This window comes from Saccopteryx leptura, chromosome 9, assembly GCF_036850995.1.
Source record: "Saccopteryx leptura isolate mSacLep1 chromosome 9, mSacLep1_pri_phased_curated, whole genome shotgun sequence".
In the NCBI taxonomy this organism is placed as follows: Eukaryota; Metazoa; Chordata; class Mammalia; order Chiroptera; family Emballonuridae; genus Saccopteryx; species Saccopteryx leptura.
In genome coordinates this window covers 92,294,939-92,321,130 of record NC_089511.1, presented here as the reverse complement: position 1 = coordinate 92,321,130, position 26,192 = coordinate 92,294,939, and the positions used below count along the sequence as shown (strand labels likewise).

The 26,192-nt window shown below is 39.4% G+C and overlaps 1 protein-coding gene across 5 annotated transcripts in view; it reads right to left on the bottom strand.

The window, feature by feature from the left end:
• The window catches only part of ZFAND4 (zinc finger AN1-type containing 4), a 149,809-nt gene that overhangs the window by 59,622 nt on the left and 63,995 nt on the right, over nucleotides 1-26,192 (bottom strand). For 4 of the 5 annotated variants that reach the window (XM_066349628.1, XM_066349629.1, XM_066349630.1 and 1 more), the window contains exons 3-4: nucleotides 6,187-6,262; nucleotides 5,182-5,249 (exon numbers count right to left, since the gene is read on the bottom strand). In XM_066349628.1, the coding sequence (XP_066205725.1) occupies nucleotides 5,182-5,249; nucleotides 6,187-6,262 (144 nt within the window). Of the gene's footprint in view, nucleotides 1-5,181; nucleotides 5,276-6,186; nucleotides 6,263-26,192 lie in introns of those variants that run through there. The other variant, XM_066349632.1, reaches the window with a different exon arrangement.

Genomic DNA, 26,192 nt, shown 5'->3' with positions numbered 1-26,192 from the left:
CATATTATATTAATATGAAAGAAATGAAATGCATTATTACGTTGTTATGAACAAAGATACACAAGGTTTTCCCTATACCACTAGAGTCTATATTATTTGTGGATTCTATGACATAATTATCTATAATTGTTTTCACTCAACACCTCTGCTTCCTGTATTTTCCAATATTGGTCCCAACAATCAATAATTAAAAGCAATATAAATCCCACTTATTTCAGATTAAAAAATAAACACATAATTAGGAGACATATTAGAAATGAGAAGCAAGTGAATTTCCTTTTTTCTTTCTGGTTTTAGAATAGAAGTTGATTCTTCTTAGAGCTGTTTCTTGATGTGCAGTTAGGTAATCAAAAGTACACAATAATTCAGAAACAAGGGGACTACCTATGTACTAAAACTGCAATGTGTGTGATGATCAGAATGATATTTGTTAAAAGCATCCTCTCAGAAACCCAGCTGTCTTAGAATAATCCACGCATCCAGTCAGAGCAGAGGGCTGGGACAAAGCCCTCACAACCTGCAGGCTTAGAAGTCTGAAGGCATCCTTGGGTTTGAAACATACAGCATCCATCATTAAACCGGCTTTTGTCCACAGCAGCCAACGATACTGCCCCTTGCAGTGAGAATGAGCCTAAAGAAATAAAAGCCCCGAGATCCCAGACCTGGGTGTTTACGTGGTGGTTAGCAGAAAATAAAAGTGTGTTCCCAAAAACATGCTCACGTCAAGCTGAAGAAACATTTGCTCTTTTCTAAAAGAGGCAACAGCTTCTCAAACTCCGTAACCTTCATTCAAGTAGCTTATTTATGAACAGAACCACAGTGTTGTGCTACTCTTTTAAAAAGTTATAGCAGTAAGAGATACTAAGCTCTGAAAGTAACCAGATAAAATTATTAAAGATGCTCCCATAACCTAAATTCAATACTACTACTACTAAAAACCAAAAACTTCAGAAATATTTATTTTTTTCTTCTTTTCCAAGTTGAGAGGAGGGGAAACAGTGAGACAGACTCCTGCATGCACCCTGACCAGGATCCACCCAGCCAACCTCATCTGGGGCCAATGCTCTGCTCATCTGTTGTCATGGTCCCAACCGAGCTATTTTTAGCACCTGAGGTGGAGGCTCCATGGAGCCATCCTCAGCATCCAAGGCAATGTGCTAGAACCAGTTGGGCTATGGCTGTGGGAGGTGAAGAGGGTGAAAGAGAGAGGAGCAGTGTTGGCGTGGAGAAGCAGATGGTCACTTCTCCTGTGTGCCCTGACCAGGAATCAAACCCAGGACTTTCACACACCAGGCTGATGCTCTACCACTGAGCCAACCAGCCAGAGCAAAAATTTCAGAAATATAAGATTTAGCTCATCTTATAAACATGTTGGATGTTTTGATCAACTCTTTCATAGGCACAAAATGCATGGATATTAAAAGACATTTTTAAAACAGGCTCTTACCAGTTTTAGGTTAATGCAATATTGTCCATACAACATTTATGAGGAATAAAAAAGTACACGACTGCTATTTCTGATGCCACAGGAAAGCCTTACTCAAACCAACATAGTGTTCCTCCTTAGGGAGGCATTAGGACTGCATGTGTGTGCACAGGTGTGTGTGCACAGGTGTGTGTGCATGCACACCAGGTTCATAACAGAAAAATCATTTAGATTTCACCAGGTGCAAAACATTGTGTATATATATAGTACAAGACAAAATTTAGTTTTAGAAAGGGAAGTATTTCTATGCTGTTCTGATCATGGTTAATTAAAAAACAATTTTAAAAGTCAAATATTACTGAAACTCATATGATAAAGGTACTTTCTAAACCAGTGATGGGCAATCTTTTGAGCTTGGTGTATCAAAATTTGCCAAAAAACCGAGCATATCTCCGGTGGTGTGTCACTTCGAGAAAAAAACCATAATTTCGTGATATTTATAGTTTAAATAACAAAAAATGTATAATTGTAATATATAACTGTATTTAATAAACCAAAAACTAATTATTTAACTTACCTGCTTAGTGACTTCTTTGTTCATCTGTCAGTCGGTTTCTTTTGTTGGTCTTGATATTTAACTTGTGTGGGGTGCCGTGAACTAGGATAAGTGAGGGGGAGGAGGAATTCTTTAACTAACCTGCCTATTAGTGACTGTTTTGTTGCTGAATTCCATTGGCTAAATCTTCAATTGAAGGTTGGTATTTTGTACACTTCAAGCCCAAACAAGCGCTACTAGCTTCATCTGTCAATCTGTTTCTTTTGTTGGTTTTGAAATTATTTAATGCTGAGAATAAGGTCTCACAAAAGTATGTAGAGGGAAAAATTGTGAGAAAAGCCATTGCTATATTTTTCAGGGTGCTAAAAATGTCTGGTAATCGATTCCAGGCACTCCAAATTTCCTGTTCGTAGTGGCACTCCTCTTGATTCTCCAAGTGGTACCTTTCCAGATTCTCAAGCTTTGACCTCAAGTCGACAAACACCTGAGCCCAGATGCTGTCTTGAAATTCTGCAAGTTGCATCTTATGGAAATTAAGATGGCTGCCACTATTTCTAATGGCAGGAAACGGCACCCATAGCACAGGCCCTCGCCTCTCCCAGCCTCCCCCTCACTAATCTCAGTAATGATGGTCAGTTAGAAATCCAGACACCCCAGAACAGTAGATAGGATGATGGTTGCTGTGGTTTTGTGGTTGCTGGTAATGGCGATCACAGGGCCCCCAGAGATGCATCCCCGTGGCATTCTGCTGCTCCCTGCTCCGCCGGCCGGAAGTGAGGTCAAAGATCCCCTAACAGCCTAACCGGAATCCCAGAACTAGATTCTCTGTGCAGAGTTCTGTTGTTTAGGCCTGCAGCCCTCCAGCACAGAGTGTCTACACTACAGCAAATGTTTTATCCTTGGCTACCGCACCTGGCTGTGCAGGAGCCGATAATGAAACATCCTCCTCAGCATGCAGCCCCATACTTCTCTGGTACGTGGCCGCATGTGGCTGCATGTCATCGAAAATGGCTACGCGTTGTCAGTGCTGACACGCGTGTCACAGGTTCGCCATCACAGTTCTAAACCATAAGGTTTAAGTCAGACTAAATAGCTAAAAAAATTTGGTTTCTCAAATACCATATGGAGAAGTTTTAGATCTGGGTTGTTTTTCTTTTTCACAAAGTTTTCAATGATATGAAAAGTTGATTCAGTAAAGGCAAAATTATTAAAAACTTAAAGTATTAAAAAACAGACAAGTTCTAGATGCTGATTTTTCAATTTACAAATAAGGCACAGAAAGTTGAAGGGAAAAAAAGGTATTACAAAGTTCTAAATATCAAAGGGTTGTGATGCCTTTCATTTTATTTTTTTTTTAAGTTTTAAAAATACACATATTTTTAACTCAGACTCTGTAGCACTTATACTCCTCCTCATACTATTAGTCCTAGTAAGAAAAGTAGGTGTTCTGATTAAAACCCTGGATTGAAGAAAATATTAAACACAAATAACCACCTTTCAAAAATAAAAGTGTGGAGTTCACATGTCATTAAACACTAGATAATTCTATTTTACAATAATGACTCAGTAAATGCTTTAGGGTTCTTGTATTACCTGCAGAATGGGTGCTATAAACATCATCTTATGTCACATAGGACAATTTCATAAGTCCAATTAATAGACAGTCCCTGATATTAGCAGTGCTAATTAATTAGCTCTAACATTATTTTCATCTTTTCTAACCTACTCAAAATAGTTAAACAGCCAAAGTAACATATCTCACAAGATACTTTTGATGTAATTAGGGAAAAGATGGTAATAACTCTATTTTGTAACTAAAATTTGAAGCCTGGAAATAAAATTTGACTGTGGAAGATATGAGCCAACAGTGGAATTAATACTTGACCTTCAGTATTCTGGTTACAGAAAGCTCAAACAAATATGAAAGCCTTCAAACAAATATGAAAGCCTTCCCCAAAATGAGGACTTCTCTGAGCAGTCTAAGGATGCCTTTATTTGGTGGGGATTCATGTGACACACCTGAATCAGGGACCGTATAAACACTCCATTTCTTCCCATTCTTAGAACTATCTATCTTGTTAATGAAGTCTCTGCTCACATCACCAGGGTCCTTCCACAATCACCCTCCTACAACCCTGTTTTCACAGACTCTTATCACACTACCCAATCTCCAGAGCAGTTACAACTACTTGAAATGACATCAATTCTTTACACGTTTATTGTGGGCACTTGCATGAAGTACATACATGTTCTCCCATAAAACATTGCACTGGGCCCTGGCCGGTTGGCTCAGTGGTAGAGCGTTGGCCTGGCGTGCAGATGTCCCGGGTTCGATTCCCGGCCAGGGCACACAGGAGAAGCGCCATCTGCTTCTCCACTCCTCCCCCTCTCCTTCCTCTCTGTCTCTCTCTTCCCCTCCCGCAGCCGAGGCTCCATTGGAGGAAAGATGGCCCGGGCGCTGGGGATGGCTCCTTGGCCTCTGCCCCAGGCGCTAGAGTGGTTCTGGTCGCTGCAGAGCGACGCCCCGGAGGGGCAGAGTACCGTCCCCTGTTGGGCAGAGCATTGCCCCCTGGTGGGCATGCCAGGTGGATCCCGGTCGGGTGCATGCGGGAGTCTGTCTGACTATCTCTCCCCGTTTCTAGCTTCGGAAAAATACAAAAACAAACAAACAAAAAAAAACAACACATTGCACTGAACCTCGAGTAGACGCCCAAAATGTATTTGTTGAATAAATGAATGAACTCCCAGAGACTGCCCAAATTCTGAAAAACCATTCAACAGGGCCATGATAATATCCATGAAACCCAAATCCATCACAGACCAGGCTAACAGATATCCTGGAAGTTTTTATAAAAATCAATTCCCCAGAAATTAAAAAATCAGTGGATAAAAACAGCAACAAGACTGGAATGAACCTAAACACATTAGCAACATATTTATACTATACCACTTCATTTCCCTTCCCTATATTGATACGGTTTAATTTAAATCTCCCTGGACTGAATCACAAATCATGAGACTTTCTGGAATATAAGTTCCTGCCTCTGTTCATTTAGGCTTTAAAGAACAATGCATAGAAAAACAAATGTGGTTCTTCTAAAACCTAAGAGCAGAAAGAGAATCTTACTACAAAACCGACTGGTTTGAAGACTGTTACTGTCAAATTGCTTTAATATACATAACTTTAACATATGCCTACCTTTTCTAGTATTTATAGGTCCACCACGCATAGCCAATACCAGCTTCAAGGTACAACCTTCTGAAATGCTGTGAATAATTAACACAAAAATAAACTACAATCATCAAAATGCATTCACTGTTAAGTGTATATGTGATTATGTGCTGCTTTATTAGGCATAGTGCCTGTCCTAAAATATAAAAATAGATATAACAATGTGCATAAATATAAACTGTTAACTCATTTACTTATACAAATAATAAAAAAGTGAAGAAGTTTTCATAATCCTTAAATATGACATGAAATCTCATAATGAAAGTACTGGAAGGGACCTCTGTGATTATGTGGTTTAACCTCTTCCTTGTATGTGTAAGGAGAAAGAGGCCCTAAGAAGAAAAGAAGCTTGCTCAAGACCCAAAGTGTTAGAAAAGAGAAAATATGTTTAATAAAACAGGAAAATAGCCCATCTACAAGGTCTCCCAGTGCTCTTCCAGCTATTTCATATTGCCTCTGACCCTTTGGCTCTTTTCTTAAAAGTGAAGATTTATATGAGAGAAGGAGAAAAGAAGGCAAAATGTCAGACAGTGCATCTACAATCACTGTGTTCACGGTGTCTTTTGGTAATAGGAGGCAAGCTTAATGGAAAAGGAAAAGACTTGGTGAAGAGCAATATTCTCTTACCCAATACTTGTGAAAATGGAAAGGAAAGGAACCTAGCCAGGTGGGAATGGAGTCAATATTCAAAGAAGGAACAAAGAACCAAGATCAGGAGAGAAAGAGACTTAAAAAGGAAGGAAATTAATAGTTTAGAGTGAGTAATGAAACAGTAAAACAAAGATTCATAGGATAAGGATCAGGTAACACGGGGTACTGAGCCAACACATCTTAAAGTTCAGGATTTACACTGAAATCTGGGGGGGGGACTATTTAGAAGAGACATGATGGAAGAATTCAGAAGAAAAACAATGGCATATGAAGTCGTAATACTGAACGTCTATAAAACAGCTAATATGCAAGTACACTTACTTGTAATCATTCAGGCAATAATCATCTTCAAGTTCCGTATTATTCCAAATTAAGTGCTGCTGACAGGTGGGAATACCTTGGAGAAAGGTTATACATAATGGTTAAAAATTCAATAGTCTTCTAAAGCATATGATATGAAGCTATGCCATTTTTAAAAATGAGGGGGAAGGGAAAGGAGGAAGAAGAGGAAAGGAAATTAAACACATTTCTAAACTGAATGCTGAGTGCTTAGCTAAAATTTATAGAATCATAGGTAAAAGGCATGGCTAAATGTAGATATAGTCCAATTCACTTAATTTAGAAAAGAACAATATGTTTCAGTAACTCTGACCTTGAAACAAAGTACTGTGACATTTAATGCCTAGAGGACAGTTCTAAATGCTGTAAGATAGTCTTCATTCAGTTACATTCAGGGTTAAAAGTGTGAAAGGGAGGGGTGAAATGGGTAAAGGGGATTAAAATGTACAAAGTCCCAGCTATAAAGTAAGTCATGGCGATGTCATGTACAACATAATGTTAATAATATTGTATTGTGTATCAAAGAGTTGCTGAGAGAGATCTTAAAAGTTTTCATCACAAGAAAAAAACATTTGTAACTGTATGCTGATGGACTTGATCTAGACTTATTGTGGAGCTCACTTTGCAATATATACAAATATTAAATTGTTACATTATACATGTGAAACTAATATAATATATCATCGATATCTAAATTAAAAATGTGAGACATTTAGTTTGCTGTCCTTAGGGATTTGTATTCTAAAAATCTGTTGCCACAGTGACATACCCACTTGGAATAATGGCTGTTTATATGTGAGATTACTTAGTGGTGAAGATGGCATCTTTCACATCTCTTGTGAATGGAAAAGTCAGTAATTTTGGGAAAGGGCAGCAGAAAATATAATTTCCAATAGAAACATTAACGTATAAAATTCCCTCCACTTCAGTGTTCGTAGTAATTATAGTTACAGTTGTATATTAAAATGCTTTTCTTGGTAGAGTCTGAACACTAAGCACAGGATAATTAAATCTTGAGAAGAAAAAAGTATATTATGAACAATTTTCAATGTTGAAAATTATAGTCTAGGCCCTGGCTGATTGGCTCAGTGGTAGAGCATAGGCCCGATGTGTGTATGTCCCAGGTTCAATTCCTGGTCAGAGCACACAGGAGAAGTGCCCATCTGTTTCTCTATCCCTCCCCCTCACTCTTCTCTATTTCTCTCTCTCTTCTCTCTTCTCTTCTCCCCTCCTGCAGCCATGGCTCAATTAGAGTGAGATGGCCCCGGGTGCTGAGGATGGATCCATGGCCTCTGCTTCAGGTGCTAAAAATGGCTCTGATTGCAACAGAGCAAGGGCTCCAGATGGATAGAGCATCACCCTAGTGGGCTTGTTGGGTGGATCCCAATTGGGGCACATGTGGGAGTCTGTCTCTGCCTCGTCACCTCTCTCTACAGTGGTTCCTTGTCTACAGCAGAGGTTAGGTTCCAGAACCCCCCGTGATAGGCAAAAATCCGCGAAATAGTGACCATATATTTATTTTATTATTTATATATATTTTAAGGCTTTATTTCAATTTAATATTCCTTTAATATGCTTTAATTAATGATGTTTATATCTTTTATATTGTTTTCAAATTTTTAGGCTAGAAAATGCTTATTTTACCTCAAAAATAATTAAAATATATAAAAATACCTATATACCACAAAATCCCAAGATATAGCAAAAAATCTGTGATACAAAATGAGATATATACAATTTAGAAACCTGCAATACCGTGAGACCAGGAAAGTGAACTGTGATATGGCGAAGGACACCTGTAAATGAAAACAAATAAAACAAACTACCCTGTGGCCTGCAAGACTGTTTCTTTACATTTCTGTGATATTAAAGGAATATTAAGGCAGATCCCACGCTCTAGCATAATTCACCTTTTTTTTTTTTTTTTTGAAAAATTGCATATTTATTTATTTATTATTATTATTTTTTTATTAATGTTGATGGGATGACATTAATAATTCAGGGTACATATATTCAAAAAAAACATGTCTAGGTTATCTTGTCATTAAATTATGTTGCATACCCCTCACCCAGAGTCAGATTGTCCTCCGTCACCCTCTGTCTAGTTTTCTCTGTGCCCCTCCCCCTCCCCCTAACTCTCTCCCTCCCTCCCTCCTGCGTCCTCCCTCCCCCCACCCCTGGTAACCACCACTCTGTTGTCCATGTCTCTTAGTCTCGTTTTTATGTTCCACCAATGTATGGAATCATGTAGTTCTTGTTTTTTTCTGATTTACTTATTTCACTCCGTATAATGTTATCAAGATCCCACCATTTTGCTGTAAATGATCTGATGTCATCATTTCTTATGGCTGAGTAGTATTCCATAGTGTATATGTGCCACATCTTCTTTATCCAGTCTTCTATTGAAGGGTTTTTTGGTTGTTTCCATGTCTTGGCCATTGTGAACAGTGCTGCAATGAACATGGGGCTACATGTGTCTTTACGTATCAATGATTCTGAGGTTTTTGGGTATATACTCAGTAGAGGGATTGCTGGGTCATAAGGTAGTTCTATTTGCAGTTTTTTGAGGAACCACCATACTTTCCTCCATAATGGTTGTACTACTTTACATTCCCACCAAGAGTGTATGAGGGTTCCTTTTTCTCCACAGCCTCTCCAACATTTGCTATTACCCATCTTGTTGATAATAGCTAATCTAACAGGGGTGAGGTGGTATCTCATTGTAGTTTTGATTTGTATTTCTCTAATAACTAATGAAGCTGAGCATCTTTTCATATATCTGTTGGCCATTTGTATTTCTTCCTGGGAGAAGTGTCTGTTCATGTCCTCTTCCCATTTTTTTATTGGATTGTTTGTTTGTTTGTTGTTGAGTTTTATGAGTTCTTTGTAAATTTTGGATATTAGGCCCTTATCTGAGCTGTTGTTTGAAAATATCAGTTCCCATTTAGTTGGCTGTATGTTTATTTTGATATCAGTTTCTCTTGCTGAGCAAAAACTTTTTATTCTGATGTAGTCCCATTCATTTATCTTTGCCTTCACTTCTCTTGCCATTGGGGTCAAGTTCATAAAATGTTCTTTAAAACCCAGGTCCATGAGTTTAGTGCCTATGTCTTCTTCTATGTACTTTATTGTTTCAGATCTTATATTTAGGTCTTTGATGCATTTTGAATTAATTTTAGTACACGGGGACAGGCTGTAGTCGAGTTTCATTCTTTTGCATGTGGCTTTCCAGGTTTCCCAACACCATTTGTTGAAGAGGCTTTCTTTTCTCCATTTTGTGTTGTTGGCCCCTTTATCAAAGATTATTTGACCATATATATGTGGTTTTATTTCTGGGCTTTCTATTCTGTTCCATTGGTCTGAGTGTCTATTTTTCTGCCAATACCATACAGTTTTGATTATTGTGGCCCTATAATATAGTTTAAAGTCAGGTATTGTAATGCCCCCAGCTTCATTCTTTTTCCTTAGGATTGCTTTGGCTATTCGGGGTTTTTTACAGTTCCATATAAATCTGATGATTTTTTGTTCCATTTCTTTAAAAAATGTCATAGGAATTTTGATGGGAATTGCATTAAATTTGTATATTACTTTGGGTAATATGGCCATTTTAGTTATATTTATTCTTCCTATCCAAGAACAAGGAATATTTTTCCATCTCATTGTGTCTTTTTCTATTTCTCTTAGCAATGCCTTGTAGTTTTCGTTATATAGGTCCTTTACATTCTTTGTTATGTTTATTCCTAGGTATTTTATTTTTTTTGTTGCAATCGTGAAAGGGATTATTTTTTTGAGTTCGTTTTCTAATATTTCATTGTTGGCATATAGAAAGGCTATGGACTTTTGTATGTTAATTTTGTATCCTGCGACCTTACTGTATTGGTTTATTGTTTCTAGTAATCTTTTTGTGGAGTCCTTTGGGTTTTCGATGTATAGGATCATATCATCAGCAAAAAGTGATACCTTTACTTCTTCTTTTCCAATATGGATGCCTTTTATTTCTTTGTCTTGTCTGATTGCTCTGGCCAGAACTTCTAGCACCACGTTAAATAAGAGTGGAGAGAGTGGACAACCCTGTCGTGTTCCTGATTTAAGGTGGAAAGTCCTCAGTTTTACGCCATTTAATATGATGTTGGCTGATGGTTTATCATATATGGCCTTTATCATGTTGAGATATTTTCCTTCTATACCCATTTTGTTGAGAGTCTTAAACATAAAATTGTGTTGTATTTTATCAAAAGCCTTTTATGCGTCTATTGATAAGATCATGTGGTTTTTGTTGTTTTGTTGATATGGTGTATTATGTTAACCGTTTTACGTATGTTGAACCATCCTTGAGATTGTGGGATGAATCCCACTTGATCATGATGTATTATTTTTTTAATATGTTGTCATATTCGATTTGCCAGTATTTTGTTTAGTATTTAAGCATCTGTATTCATTAGAGATATTGGTCTGTAGTTTTCTTTTTTTGTGCCATCCTTGCCTGGTTTTGGTATGAGGGTTATGTTGGCCTCATAAAATGTGTTTGGAAGTATTGCTTCTTCTTCAATTTTTTGGAAGACTTTGAGTAGAATAGGAACCAAGTCTTCTTTGAATGTTTGATAGAATTCACTAGTATAACCGTCTGGGCCTGGACTTTTATTTTTGGGGAGGTTTTTAATAGTTTTTTCTATTTCTTCCCTGCTGATTGGTCTGTTTAGTCTTTCTGCTTCTTCATGACTCAGTTTAGGAAGGTTGTATTGTTCTAGGAATTTATCCATTTCTTCCAGATTGTTGTATTTGGTGGCATATAGTTTTTCATAGTATTCTACAATAATTCTTTGTATATCTATGATGTCTGTGGTGATTTCTCCTCTTTCATTTTGGATTTTATTTATTTGAATCCTGTGTCTTTTTTCCTTGGTGACTCTTGCCAAGGGTTTGTCGATTTTGTTGATCTTTTCAAAGAACCAGCTCCTTGTTTTATTGATTTTTTCTATAGTTTTTCTGTTCTCTATTTCATTTATTTCTGCTCTGATTTTTATTATCTCCTTTCTTCGGCTGGTTTTGGGTTGTCTTTGTTCTTCTTTTTCTAGCTCCTTAAGGTGTGAAGTTAAGTGGTTTACTTGGGCTCTCTCTTGTTTGTTCATATAGGCCTGAAGTGATATGAACTTTCCTCTTATTACTGCTTTTGCTGCATCCCAGAGATTGGGATATGTCGTATTTTCATTTTCATTTGTCTGTATATATCTTTTGATCTCTGCGCTTATTTCTTCTTTGACCCATTCATTTTTTAGAAGTATGTTGTTTAGTTTCCACAATTTTGTGGGGTTTTCCCCCTCTTTTTTACAGTTGAATTCTAGTTTCAAGGCTTTATGATCAGAGAATATATTTGGTACAATTTCAATTTTTCTAAATTTGCTGATATTGTCTTTGTGGCCCAACATATGGTCAATTCTTGAGAATGTTCCATGTACACTAGAGAAAAATGTATACTCTGTTGCTTTGGGATGAAGTGTCCTGTAGATGTCTATCATATCCAGGTGTTCCAGTATTTCATTTAAGGCCACTATATCTTTATTGATTCTCTGTTTGGATGACCGATCTAGAGCCGTCAGCGGTGTATTGAGGTCTCCAAGTATGATTGTATTTTTGTCAGTTTTTGTTTTAAGGTCAATAAGTAGCTGTCTTATATATTTTGGTGCTCCTTGGTTTGGTGCATATATATTAAGGATTGTTATGTCTTCTGGATTCAGTGTCCCCTTAATCATTATGAAATGGCCATTTTTGTCTCTGAGTACTTTTGCTGTCTTGTAGTCAGCATTATCAGATATGAGTATTGCTACACCTGCTTTTTTTTTGGGTGTTGTTTGCTTGGAGTATTGTTTTCCAGCCTTTCACTTTGAATTTGTTTTTATCCTTGATGCTTAGAGGAGTTTCTTGTAGGCAGCATACAGTTGGATTTTCTTTTTTAATCCATTCTGCTACTCTGTGTCTTTTTATTGGTAAGTTTAATCCATTTACATTTAGTGTAATTATTGACACTTGTGGGTTCCCTATTGCCATTTTATATATTGCTTTCTGTTAGCTTTGTATCTTGTTTGATTCTTCTCTTTTGTTTTTCTATTGTTTGTTTTTGTTTGTTTGCATTCCATACTTCTTTCTTCTGTTGCTACCTTTTTTAAGTCAAGTGTTTTTGTGGTGGTTTTTTCAAGGGTGGTTACCATTAAGTAATGAAAAGGGTATCTACCATATTCATTGTAGTACCCTTTCTTATGAGTATTTCTACGCTTCTATTTCTTTGCTACTGTTAATCTTCATCTTTTCTCCCCCCTTTTTTTTTTCTTTTGTTGTCACAGTTTAAGTTTGGTTTTATTGTTTTCTTGGTGGAGCTGTTACTTGTGGTTTTGTTTTCTTTTGTTCGTTGAATCTGGTTGGAAAACCCCCTTTAGTATTTCCTGGAGTGGGGGCTTTCTGATGATAAATTCTCTCATCTTTTCTGTATTTGTGAATGTTTTTATATCTCCTTTGTACTTGAAGGATAGCTTTGATGGGTATAATATTCTTGGCTGAAAGTTTCTCTCTTTCAGGGCTTTGAATATTGGGGTCCACTCTCTTCTAGCTTGTAGAGTTTCTGCTGAGAAATCTGATGATAATCTAATAGGTCTTCCTTTATATGTTGTATTCTTCTTTTCCCTGGCTGCCTTGAGAATTTTTTCTTTGTCATTGGTTTGTGTCATCTTCATTATGATGTGCCTTGGAGTGGGTTTGTTGGGGATAAGAAAACTCGGTGTTCTGTTTACTTCTTGAATTTGAGGCTTTAGTTCTTTCCACAGGCTTGGGAAGTTCTCATCTATTATTTGTTTGAGTATATTCTCCATTCCATTTTCTCTCTCTTCTCCCTCTGATATACCTATTATTCTCATGTTATTCTTTCTGATTGAGTCAGACAATTCCTGTAGGGCTTTCTCGTTCTTTATTATTTTTGAGTCTCTTTCTTCTTCTCTCTGTTGTGCCTCAAGTTGCTTGTCTTCTATGTCACTAATCCTATCTTCTATCTGGGCTGTTCTATTAGCTAAGCTTGTTATTTCATTTTTCAGTTCATGAATTGAGTTTTTCATCTCTGTTTGATTTGTTTTTATAGTTTCAATTTCCTTGGTAATATATTCTTTTTGATCATTGAGTTGTTTTCTGATCTCCCTAAATTGCCTTTCTGTGTTTTCTTGTATATCTCTGAGTATTTTTAAGATTTCTATTTTAAATTCTCTGTCATTTGGCTCCAAGGCTTCCAATATGTTAAATCTTTTCTCCATAGATTTTTCCACATCTATTTGTGTTACCTCTCTATCTTTTGTATCCATAATATTCGATTTCCTTTTTCTTATTGGCATCTGAAGGTGGTCTCATTGATAGTGTTAATTAGAATTAAAAAAGAATAAAAAGGGGGAAAAAAAAGAAAAAAAAAGGGAAAACACTCCACACACAAAAAAAGTAATAATTTATTATTTCCCCCTTCTTTCTTTCTTCTCCTCCCCTCCTCTCACCTCTTTAGGGAAATATCGTGATGACCTGTGAATTATATTATGCTAAATGGAACAAAAACTGCCTATAACGGAGGGCCTGATTTGGGGTGAAGAGTTCAAGGAGCAAAAAAGGGAGTAGGGACCTACTAAATGCAAAAAAAAAAAAAAAAGGGAGAATATCTTAGACAAGCATAAAATGTTTTGCTTGTAAGTGATGGTGGACTAAGAGATATAATGAGAGGGATAAGAGGGAAACAGAAAAAAGGAGAGAAAAATAATAATATTTAAAGAAGAAAAAAATAAAAGTAATAAGTAAAAATCTGTTGTATTAAGTGGAGTGAAGACTAAATACAATGGAGACTTTGGGTTGGGAGGAATGCTAGTGAGTTAAAAAGCAATGTAAAAAGTACCCAAAATGCCACAAAAACAAACAAATAAAGGAAAACCAAGAACAAAAGCAGAAAAGAAAAAAAAAAAAAAAAGAACAAACAACAAAAAAAACAAACAAACAAAAAAACTTGAGTCCCAAATTAAATAATTTGTTCGTGATTGAGGATTAACTGGGAGGAAAAGTAAAAGGAGAAAAGAAGAAACGAATAGAAAGGAAAAAATAAGAAAAAGAGAGAAACTAAGGAAGAAAAAAAGGAAAGTGAAAAAAAACAAACAAACAAAAAACAAAAAGAAAACAAAAGGGGAGAGAGTGAGAGTTAAGGGTTTTGGAGTGTAACCCTAAAGGATAGTAAGGATGAAGAAAAGAAATAAAATGTAACACTCATGGGTAGTGTAGTTCAAGAAAAGGGTAGCATAAGATGGGCAGAGAATAAAAGGACCGAGGTGGAGGAAATACAAATATTAAAGGCAATAAGTAAGAAAAAAGAAACAACAACAACAAAGAATTAGTGGAACAAGTTATAAAGTCTGTGGATTTTTCTTGATTTTGAGAGGTTAACTTCTTCCTTTTTCTTTTCTCTCCCTCTTCCTGGTCGGTGACTCTGTACCCCAGGTTCTGCCCCTGTGTCACGCTTAGGTAGGGATTTGCAGTTGATGGGATTCTATGGCAATGTTATATAATTGACTTTAGTCTTGCTGGTAGTCAAGGCTTGTTGGCGTTTGCAGAGTCCAACAATGAGAGAGTTTGCTTTCCTGGAGTCTCTCCCCTAGTCTCCCCTTCCTGAATTAGCAGCCTGGTGATCCAGCTATGAGGCTGCCACTGCTTCTGTCTGGGGAGTAAGAGGCTCAAAGAGCTGGGAAATCCCCACTCTATCCTCACTCAGCGCAAGGCTCTGGGTAAGGCTCTGGCAGTCAGAGCCTCCAGCATAATCAGGTGGGGCTGGGAGCCAATTGTTGTCAAGGTGACTGTTCAGCGCCTTCCATTCAGTTGGACCACTCAACCCAGGCTTTCCACACTTTGTAGCCTGTTTTGGCTGGGAAGAAGATGCACTATTCGCTGCTTGCTGTATAGATCTTAATATCTGCCAAGTCCCTCTTGTTAGGTATATCTCTGAATATGGAGGCTCTGTCAATCAGAAGTTGCCCCCGCCCCTTTAGCGAACGGCACTGAAAAATATTATGCCTCTTGTCTTGGATCGCTGAACTGGGAGAGATCTTATCAATTAGAACCCCGTGGGTGCGCAGATTTCGTGGGTTAAGCTAATTTCAGTGATTGGATCCGCAGCTGTGCTCCAGAGAGTATTTCAGGCTGCCTGCATGCCCTTCCCCCAATGCTTGATTGTTAGCTTGAATGGCTGGGTGAGGTGCCCTGCCCACGGAGAGAATCTCCTGACTAGGAAAGACAGGTTTGGCGCCCCTCCCGGACTGCGGCACAGGGGTGCACACGCGGCTTCTCAGCTCACGCCGGTAGCCGGGACTCCCGGACGGTGGCACAGGGCGCGCGCGCGCCGGTAGCCGGGACTCCAGACCGCGGCACGGGTAGCTGCACGTGTGGGTTGACTCACCACAGGCGTATTCCCTTCTCGGCAACAGTCCTTTCGCTTTCTGTGTGTGTGTGTGGAACTCCGGGATGCTCCGAGGATATATTTTTCTGTTTCTAGTTGATAAATTTGTTGAGATTTTGGGGAGATCTGTCGGACGCGCTGCTCACGGCGCCATTTGCGTGACGTCACTCGGAAAATTGCATATTTAAATGCCCAAAGATTTTTTGCACTATACTAGTCAGAGTGAGCATTATTTACACACAAAACATTTAAAGAATTCTGACTGGTGAAAATCTTTTCCAAACATCTCACATATAGCCTTCTCTAATTACTTTTGTTTATGATACTATAATTTAATTACATAGAATAGTAACAATAAGTGCTATTTGCAAATACACTCACTCATATCACTTATCACAGCTTTGTTTATAAGAGTGAATAACTGGATAGGTGAAAATGTCTCTTAATAAAAGATTGGGTAATCAAACTATGACAGAAATATATATTAAAGTACTACCCATTAGTTAAAGACAAAAAAGTGTTTTAAAAGGAAATATACTCAAAATGTTAAGAATAGATGCTATAATTCTAGAGGTTGGAAAGTCCAAGATCAAGGTACTATCACAGTAGGCTTCATTCTAAGGCCTCTTCTCTTGGCCTGTAGGCATCTGACATTCTCCTGTGCACTCACATGACTTCTTCTTTCTGAGTGTACACAGAGAGAATTGGAACTTTCTGGTGTCTCTTCCCATAAGGGCACTAATCACAATAATGGGTTCTCATCCTCATGACCTCATCTAATAACAAAGACTCAAGAATGTTTGCTTTGTCCTTTTTTAGTGTCACACAGACACATTTGTGTTTGAAAACGTGTTCGTATCTGCATTTAGAAAATAAACCAGAATCAGTTGGCGTTATAGATAAAGATAATGCTAAAATATAGTTTTCCATTTCCCAATATTTCCTCCCCAAACAACACAGAACAAAAAGAAAGGAAATGATACAAAAGCAAACTAACTTGCCCTTAGTCCTCATAAACTAGAAGTCAGAGAATGTTGAAACTTCAATATAACTGGGGATATAATGGGACAATCACCCAATCCCAACACAGAAAGTCTCATGCTCCTGTCTCTGCAGGGATCACAGAGAAAAATTTTGAAGAAGACAGAGGGAAGCAAGTGATAGTATATGAGTTCAACATAAAACCATCACAAGGAAGAAGGAGGTCATTCTAAGTCTGAAAAGTCTACAAAAAGGACGCAGGTAGATTAGAGCACTGACTACAAGGAAGGGACTTTAAATCCAAGTGATTTAAAGGAGAGTGGGAGAGGGAGTACAGGCAGTGGGGAGAAGGAGGAGGCAAATACAAAAGAGGAAGAGTTTCCTTTAGTAATCCAGTAGTCAAGGGGAAAAGGAACAAGGGATGAAAACCTCAAGAGTCCTAAAAGACAAAAGAGACCATCAACTGGAGGACTGACAACTCCCCTCATCACTACAAAAAGTAAAACATTTACTAAAATATCAGCACATTAATATGCAGATAGAGAGAGCACCATGAAACAGAATCTGTAGAACATCCCACTAGCACAAAAATCAGCAAGATAAAAGTTAACAAATCAATGCAAAGTTTATAGTAAAAACTAGCAAAAAATTGCACATCTATCAATCAAGATAAATTTTACCCAGAAAAATAACCATGGCCTGACCAGGCGGTAGCGCAGTGGATAGAGCACCGGACTGGGATGCAGAGGACCTGGGTTCAAGACCCCAAGGTCGCCAGCTTGAGTGCGGGCTCATCTGGTTTGAGGAAAAGCTCACCAGCTTGAACCCAAGGTCGGTGGCTCCAGCAAGGGGTTACTTGGTCTGCTGAAGGCCTGCAGTCAAGGCACATATGAGAAAGCAATCAATGAACAACTAAGGTGTTGCAACACGCAATGAAAAACTAATGATTGATGCTTCTCATCTCTCTCCGTTCCTGTCTGTCTGTCCCTGTCTATCCCTCTTCTCTGACTCACTCTCTGTCTCTGTAAAAAATAAATAAATAAATAAAAATTAAAAAGAAAAGAAAAGAAAAATAACCATGAAGAAAACTATAATGCCACAACACAAACTTAAGCATTTCAAAATACTTTTATTTAAAAAAAAATTTTTTTGTGAGACAGACAGACAGGAAGGAAGAGAGATGAGAAGCCACAACTCGTAGTTGTGGCACTTGAGTTGTTCATTGATTGATTTCTCATATGTGCCTTGACCAGGAGGCTCCAGCTGAGCCAGTGATCCCTTGCTTAAGCCAGCGACCTTGGGATCAAGCCAGCGACCTTAGTATTCAAGCCAGTGAACTTGGGCTCAAGCCAGTGACCATGGGGTCATGTCTATGATCCCAAGCTCAAGCCAGTGACCCTGTGCTCAAGCTGGTGAGCCTGTGCTCAAGCTGGATGAGCTTGCACTCAAGCTGGTGACCTCAGGGTTTGGAACTTGGGTCCTCAGTATCTCAGGTCAATGCTTTATCCACTGCGCTACCACCTACTTGGTCAGGCTGAAAAAGTGCTTTGAATCAGAAATTCAGAAATTAAGAACAGAAAATATTCAGAAAGGAAAAACCAGGGAGAAATGAAAACAAAGAGCTGATCAAACTTAGAAAAAAAATAAAGGAAAGAGACAAAAATTACTTGAAAAATAAACAATAAATTACAAGATAGCAAGAGATAATAGACCCAAATACATATTTAGTAAGAAACAAGGCAGAAAAACAACCAAAAGAATGAAAATTACACAAAGAAAGAATAAAGAAGAGTCAGAGATAAAGTAATGGAAATGGAAGATAGGCCAAGACTTGAATAGACATTTCTCTAAAAAAAAAAGACATAGCCTGACCTGTGGTGGCGCAGTGGATAAAAGCATCGACCTGGAAATACTGAGGTCGCCGGTTCGAAACCCTGGGCTTGCCTGGTCAAGGCACATAGGGGAGTTGATGCTTCCAGCTCCTCCCTCCTTCTCTCTCTCTGTCTGTCTCTCCCTCTCTGTCTCTCTCTCTCCTCTCTAAAAATGAATAAATAAAATAAAATAAAAAAAGACATAAAGATGGCAATAAACATATGCAAAGATAGTCAGCATCACTAATCATCAGGGAAATGCAAATCAAAAGCACATGTAGGAAAATCGCGAGAGATTAGAATGCTGCCCTGAGACAAGTCTTTGGTGTGGACTTTAGAACACCAAGTCCTGCGGGGGCAGAACACTGTACAGGCAAGCACTGATAAGATTGTTTATAGGAAACAGCTGGTCCTTATGGCCTTTTCCTGCAAACCTGAAGGCTATTAGTTAATCATCCTTCTCTGCCCCTGAATCCATTCTAGGCTAATTTGACCCAGGCTCTGCTAATTTGCTTAATGAGCAAAGAGACCAATAAACATGATGAGGCTGCAGAGACCTGGGCTATCAGTCCTAGAGGCTGAGAGTCCCCTGTACCCATCTTTTCTCTATGTTGTGTCTTGTGTGTTTTTTTTTCTTAAGTCCTGCAGCACCTTCCTTTCACGTACACCCATTGCTGAGCTGGTCGCAGCAACAATGAACTATCACACCTATCAGGATGACCACTAGCAAAAAAACATCAAAATCACAAATGTTGGCAAGGATATGAAGAAATTAGAACCCTTGTGCCTTGTTGGTGGAAATATAAAATTACACAGCCATAATGAAAAATAGTACGGAGGCTCCTCAAAACATTAAAATTAGAATTACAATACAATCAAGCAATTCTACTTCTTTGTATATATCAAAAGAAATCAGGATCTGAAAGAGATATTTGAATATCTTGTTCATTGCAGTATTATCTAATATTCAAGAGAGAGAGCAGCCTAAATGTTTATTGATATAAATGGATTTTGACTGTATATTGTAGGTTAAGGGCTGACCACAAATATAATATTCTAGTAAATCTATTTCATATATAGATATGGGTTACTGATTTTATTTTATTATTATTTTTAAATGTTCTAGAATTATTATTTTATTTATTCACTTTAGAGAGGAGAGAGAGGGGGGAAGAGAGAGAGAGAGAGAGAGAGAGAGAGAGAAGAGGAGCAGGAAGCATCAACTCCCATATGTGCCTTGACCAGGCAAGCTCAGGGTTTCAAACCAGCGACCTCAGCATTTCCAGGTCAATGCTTTATCCACTATGCCACCACAGGTCAGGCGGGTTATTGATTTTAAACTAATTTATATATATAGTAACCTTGAGCACATAAGTAGATACACTGAAAATAACATTAACCAAGTTTCTAACTGAAAAAAAGAGGTTACAAATGAAGAAAGAGAAAAGGCTATAGTGAACACTGTGGTGATAAACTGGAATTGGAGGTATCAGTATGAAAGCATGGTTTTTAATATGTATAAAATTTGGATAGATACAGAAGTATGTGTCTATGTGTGTAGTAAATAAGCCTATTTCCTGTGTCTGTGCATTAGAAGCAACGACACCCCAATAGCAATGAGCATTTACCACTTGTATCTTGGATTCTATTCAATAAATACCTTTCCAATAAAAGTAACTTAGAATTCTAATGAAAATAACCTTAGAGAAATGGCTGAGGCCAGAACTGAGGCAGTGAAAATGTAAAATGAACATGGAATATCTTTTGCTACCATGCAGAACAAGGATATGTCCAAAAAATAATGGGGACAGTTCAAAAGGATATATGAACCAATTGGAAGTTATTCCTTATCATCAAATTTGGGATGATTTCAGCAATGAAATAACAACAGTAATATATTATAACCCATAGAATAAAATAAATATCCATGAGTTCATGCTGATATAAATAATAAATAAATAATAAGGGCTAATAGATAGCATTTTCCTTTTTCTTTTAATTATAGAGACAGAGAGAGAGTCTGAGAGAGGGATAGATAGGGACAGACAGACAGGAACAGAGAGAGATGAAAAGCATCAATCATTAGTTTTTTGTTGCGACACCTTAGTTGTTCATTGATTGCTTTCTCATATGTGCCTTAACTGTGGGGCTACAGCAGACCAAGTAACCCCTTGCTCAAGCCAACGACCTTGGGTCCAAGCTGGTGAGTTTTGCTCAAACCAGATGAGCCAATGCTCAAGCTGGTAACCTCGGGGCCTCAAACCTGGGTCCTCCACATCCCAGTCCAACGCTCTCTCCACTGCACCAATGCCTGGTCAAGCTAGACAGCATTTTCTTACATGCAGAATGCCAATCAGTGCAGAAGCAAACAGAGAAATAGAAAAATCATCATTGCCTGACCAGGCGTTGGTACAGTAGATAGAGTGTCAGGCTGGAAGACTGAGGAGTCAGATTCAAAACCCTAAGGTTGCCAGCTTGAGCAAGGGCTCATCTGACTTGAGCACGGGGTTGCCAGCTTGAGAATAGGATCATAGACATGACTGCAAGGTCACTGGCTTGAGCAAGGGGTCACTGGCTCAGCTAGAGCCCCCTGCAACTCTGAGTTGATGCTTCTCATTTCTCTCCCTTCCTGTCTGTCCTTCTCTCTCTTGCTCACTAAAAAAATAAAATAAAATAAATAAAAAGATTACATTATTGGATAAGTACACATATTACATACAAACTTTAAAACAAAGACCTTGAAAGTACTTTTAAAAATACCGTAGGAATGTCACATCAGAATAAAATAAAAAGAAATAATTGTTGGAAAAGAGCTATGAGAATCACAGAAGATCTATTTAATACCTGGAAACAAACACAAACAGGCAGCTAAAATGAGACAAGAAAGAAATAGGCCCCAAATGACAGAACAGAGAAATCTCCAGAAAAAGAGCTAACAGAAAGGGAGATGAACAATTGCTCAGATATAGAATTCAAAGTAATGGGTATATCGACATCCAAGGAACAAAGTGAGAGCATCAAAAAAGAGAAACCGTAAAAAAGAACATAGTAACCATCAGGAAAAACCAGTAAAAAATGAAGAATACAATGTCTGACATAAAAAATACACTGGAAGAAATAAACAGTAGGTTAGATAAAACAGAGGATTGAATCAGCAATCTGGAAGACAAGGTAGAAAAAAATACCCAAAGCAGCAGCAAAAAGAAAAAAGAACTAAAAAGAAAGAGCAGTTTATAGGGCCTTTGGGACAACATGAAGCACAACAACATCTATGTCATAGGGGTAACAAAAGGAGAAGAGAGAGAACAAGAAATGGAAAAAGTATTCAAAGAAATCATGACAAAAAATTTCCTTAATCAGGTGAAAGAAAAAGACACTCAGGTACAGGAAGAACAGAGAGTCCCAAACAAGATGAACCCAAAGGGGCCCACACCAAGACACAGCATAATTAAAATACCCAAGGATGCCCTGGCTAGTTGGCTCAGTGGTAGAGCATCAGCCTGGCGTGCGGAAGTCCCGGGTTTGATTTCTGGCCAGGGCACACAGGAGAAGCGCCCATCTGCTTCTCCACCCCTCCCTCTCTCCTTCCTCTCTGTCTCTCTCTTCCCCTCCCGCAGCCAAGGCTCCATTGGAGCAAAGATGGCCCAGGCGCGCCCTGGCCGGTTGGCTCAGCGGTAGAGCATCGGCCTAGCGTGCGGAGGACCCGGGTTCGATTCCCGGCCAGGGCACACAGGAGAGGCGCCCATTTGCTTCTCCACCCCTCTGCTGCACTTTCCTCTCTGTCTCTCTCTTCCCCTCCCGCAGCCAAGGCTCCATTGGAGCAAAGATGGCCCGGGCGCTGTGGATGGCTCTGTGGCCTCTGCCTCAGGCGCTGGAGTGGCTCTGGTAGCAACATGGCGACGCCCAGGATGGGCAGAGCATCGCCCCCTGGTGGGCAGAGCTTCGCCCCTGGTGGGCGTGCCGGGTGGATCCTGGTCGGGCGCATGCGGGAGTCTGTCTGACTGTCTCTCCCTGTTTCCAGCTTCAGAAAAATGAGAAAAAAAAAAAAAAAAAGATGGCCCAGGCGCTAGGGATGGCTCCATGGCCTTTGCCTCAGGTGCTAGAATGGCTCTGGTCACAACAGAGCGACGCCCCGGATAGGCAGAGCATCGCCCCCTGGTGGGCGACCCGGGTGGATCCCAGTCAGGCGCATGACGGAGTCTGTCTGACTGCCTCTCCGTTTCCAGCTTCAGAAAAATACAAAAAAAAAAATACCCAAGGTTAAAGCCAAAGAGACAATCTCAAAAAGCAACAAGAGAAAAGCAGTTACAGTGGTACCTTGAGATACAAGTAGACCAACATATGAATTTTTTAAGATACGAGCTGCGACTCGGTCCGTATTTTTGTTCAAGATCCGAGTGAAATTCCAACATATGAGTTGTGATTCGGGAAGCTGCCGCTAGTTGGCGCGTTGGTGCACGGGTCCAGTATCAGCAGCACAACACCAGCATCGCGTTCCTTCTCACATGTTACCCGCAGAATCAAGTCAGATCTCATGCGCTATACTCGTTCTTGCATCATCTTTGCATTTTTTACTAAATTTTATTGTGTGCCATCATGGATGGGGCCAAAGAAAGTGAGTGTAAAGGACAGTGGTGAGAAGAGAATGATGTCGACAGAAGTAAAGCAAGAAATAATAGAAAAACTTGAGTGTGGTGTACGAGTGATTGAACTGGCAAAGCTGTACGACTGCAATACATCTACATTTTGAACCATCCTTAAGCAAAAGTATGCCATCAAAAGTGCAAATCCAGCAAAAAGAACTATAATTCTGTCCCAATTAAGGACAAATATCCATGAAGAAATGGAGAAGCTTCTGCTGGTATGGGTGAAAGAGAAAGAGCTGGCAGGAGATACAGTGACAGAGACTATAATATGCGAAAAGGCATGTATTATTTATGGCGACTTGAAGAAGAAAGAACCATCAACCTCAAAAGAGGCAGCAGAAGATACGTTTAAGGAAAGTCACGGCTGGTTTGAAAATGTCAAGAAGAGATCTGGCATCCATTCGGTGGTGAGGCATGGTGAAGCTGCGAGTGCTGACGTTAAGGCAGCTGAGAAGTACATCGCATGTTTTGCTGCGCTTATCGCAAAGGAGGCTACATCCCCCAACAAGTGTTTAACTGTGACAAAACAGGATTGTTTTGGAAAAAAATGCCCCGGAAGACTTTCGTCACTGAAGAGAAGAAGCTGCCAGGCCATAAACCAATGGAGGACCTTCTGACCCTTGCATTGTGTGCAAATGTTAGCGGTGACTGTAAAGTAAAGCCACTGCTAGTGTATCATTCTGAAAATCCTCAAGCCTTTAAGACTCACAAGATTCTTAAGGAAAAACTGCAGGTTATGTGGCGCGCCAATGCTAGGGCATGGGTTATGTGTCAGTTTTTTATCGAATGGGTAAATCTCGTCTTTGGTCCTGCATTGAAGAAATATCTTCAAAAAAATAAACTCCCAATAAAAGCATTACTAATCCTTGATAATGCTCTAGCCCACTCACCTGATCTTGAAGATGACATTCTCGATGAGTTCAAATTCATGAAAGTCCTCTACCTCCCACCCAACACAACTTTAATCTTGCAACCTATGGATCAGCAGGTCATTTCCAACTTTAAAAAGCTTTACACAAAGCACTTGTTCCACCGCTGCTTTGAGGTGACTGAGAACACAAATTTAACCCTTTGAGAGTTTTCAAAAGATCACTACAACATCGTGATATGTTTACGTATTATTGACTTGGCATGGCAAGAGGTTACAAGGAGAACCTTGAGATCGGCATTGAAAAAGTTATGGCCTGATGTTGTTGCAGACAGAGACTTCGAAGGATTCGAACCAGAGATCGAGAACGAGGTAGAAGCGTTGGAGAAGATTCTATCCCTAGGAAAGTCGATGGGTCTGGAGGTAGATGAGGGTGACATAAACGAGCTCATCGAGGAACATGAGGAGGAACTCTCAACTAAGGAGTTGAAGGAGCTACAGATGATGCAACATACGGAGCTTCTGCAAGAGATTAGTAGTGAGGAGGAGGTAGAGTCGGAGGAAGTGATTTCTACAAGTGAAATGAAAGACATGCTGGCAATGTGGGAGAAGCTTTCAAGTTTCATTGAAAAGAAACATCCAGAAAATGTTTCCACTGGTTGTGCTTCAGCACTGTTTAATGGCACCTGTTTGTCATATTTCCATAACATTTTAAAAGGCAGGCAAAAGCAAACCTCTTTGGATAGATTTTTATTCAAAAGTCCTGCAAGTGAAAGTGCCGCAAGTGCAGCAAAAAAGGCAAAAACAGGTGATGATTAAATGAAAAATACGTAATGTTAAGCTTAGGTTAAGTTTAAAGTTAAGAAAGGACTTTTTTTTTTTTTTTTGTATTTTTCCGAAGCTGGAAACGGGGAGACAGACAGATTCCCGCATGCACCCGACCAGGATCCACCCGGCATGCCCACCAGGGGGCGATGCTCTGCCCATCCGGGGCATCGCTCTGTCGCGACCAGAGCCACTCTAGTGCCTGGGGCAGAGGTCAAGGAACCATCCCCAGCACCCGGGCCATCTTTTGCTCCAGTGGAACCTGGGCTGCGGGAGGGGAAGAGAGAGACAGAGAGGAAGGAGAGGGGGAGGGGTGGAGAAGAAGATGGGCACCTCTCCTGTGTGCCCTGGCCGGAAATCGAACCTGGGACTTCCGCACGCCAGGCCGATGCTCTACCACTGAGCCAACCAGCCAGGGCTAAGAAAGGACATATTTTTTTATACATAAATTTTTATTTTAATGGGGTGACATCAATAAATCAGGGTACATATATTCAAGAAAACATTTCCAGGTTATCTTGTCATTTAGTTCTGTTGCATACCCATCACCCAAAGAGAGATCATCCTCCGTCACCCTCTATCCAGTTTACTTTGTACCCCTCCCCCTCCCCTTCCCCCTCTCCCCCTTCCTTCCCTCCACCCCCCGTAACCAACACACTCCTGTCCATGTCTCTTAGTATCGCCTTTATGTCCCACCAACGTATGGAATCCTGCAGTTCTTGTTTTTTTCTGATTCGCTTATTTCACTCCGCATAATGTTATCAAGGTTCCACCATTCTGCTGTAAGTGATCCGATGTCATCATTCCTTCTAGCTGAATAGTATACCAATGGTGTATATGTGCCCCATCTTCTTTATCCAGTTCTCTATTTTTTTTACACTGATTAAAAGCCTTTAAGCAAACTCTTGGCCAATACAGCAAGAATCCATAAAAGAGTAGTGTCCTTAACATGTTCACCAAGTCCAAGTTGGCCCCATCACCATGCCAAATCCCTGAAAAATGCAACCCAACCACACTTCAGTCTGTTAGGAGCTGTCACAGGGAGCAGGAGTCCAGGAAAAATCCACATGGCACTGGAATTGTTGTCATCATTCTATACTTTGCGGCTCATGTCCAAGTCCCAAAGACTGCTGCTTTTAGCTGGTAATGATTCAGGTAGACTGGAAAAGCCATTTGCAGCATGCATGGATATGGAGTTTCTGTTCTCCTCTGCCTGGAGAGTTGAGACCAGGTTGCTTTTCCCTGGAGCTCTGCGACTGTGACATGGTAAGAAGAACCTTGGGATACACTAAGCTGGGTGGCAAAGGTAAATTCATAATATAAGTTGGCAAAGGGGGGAA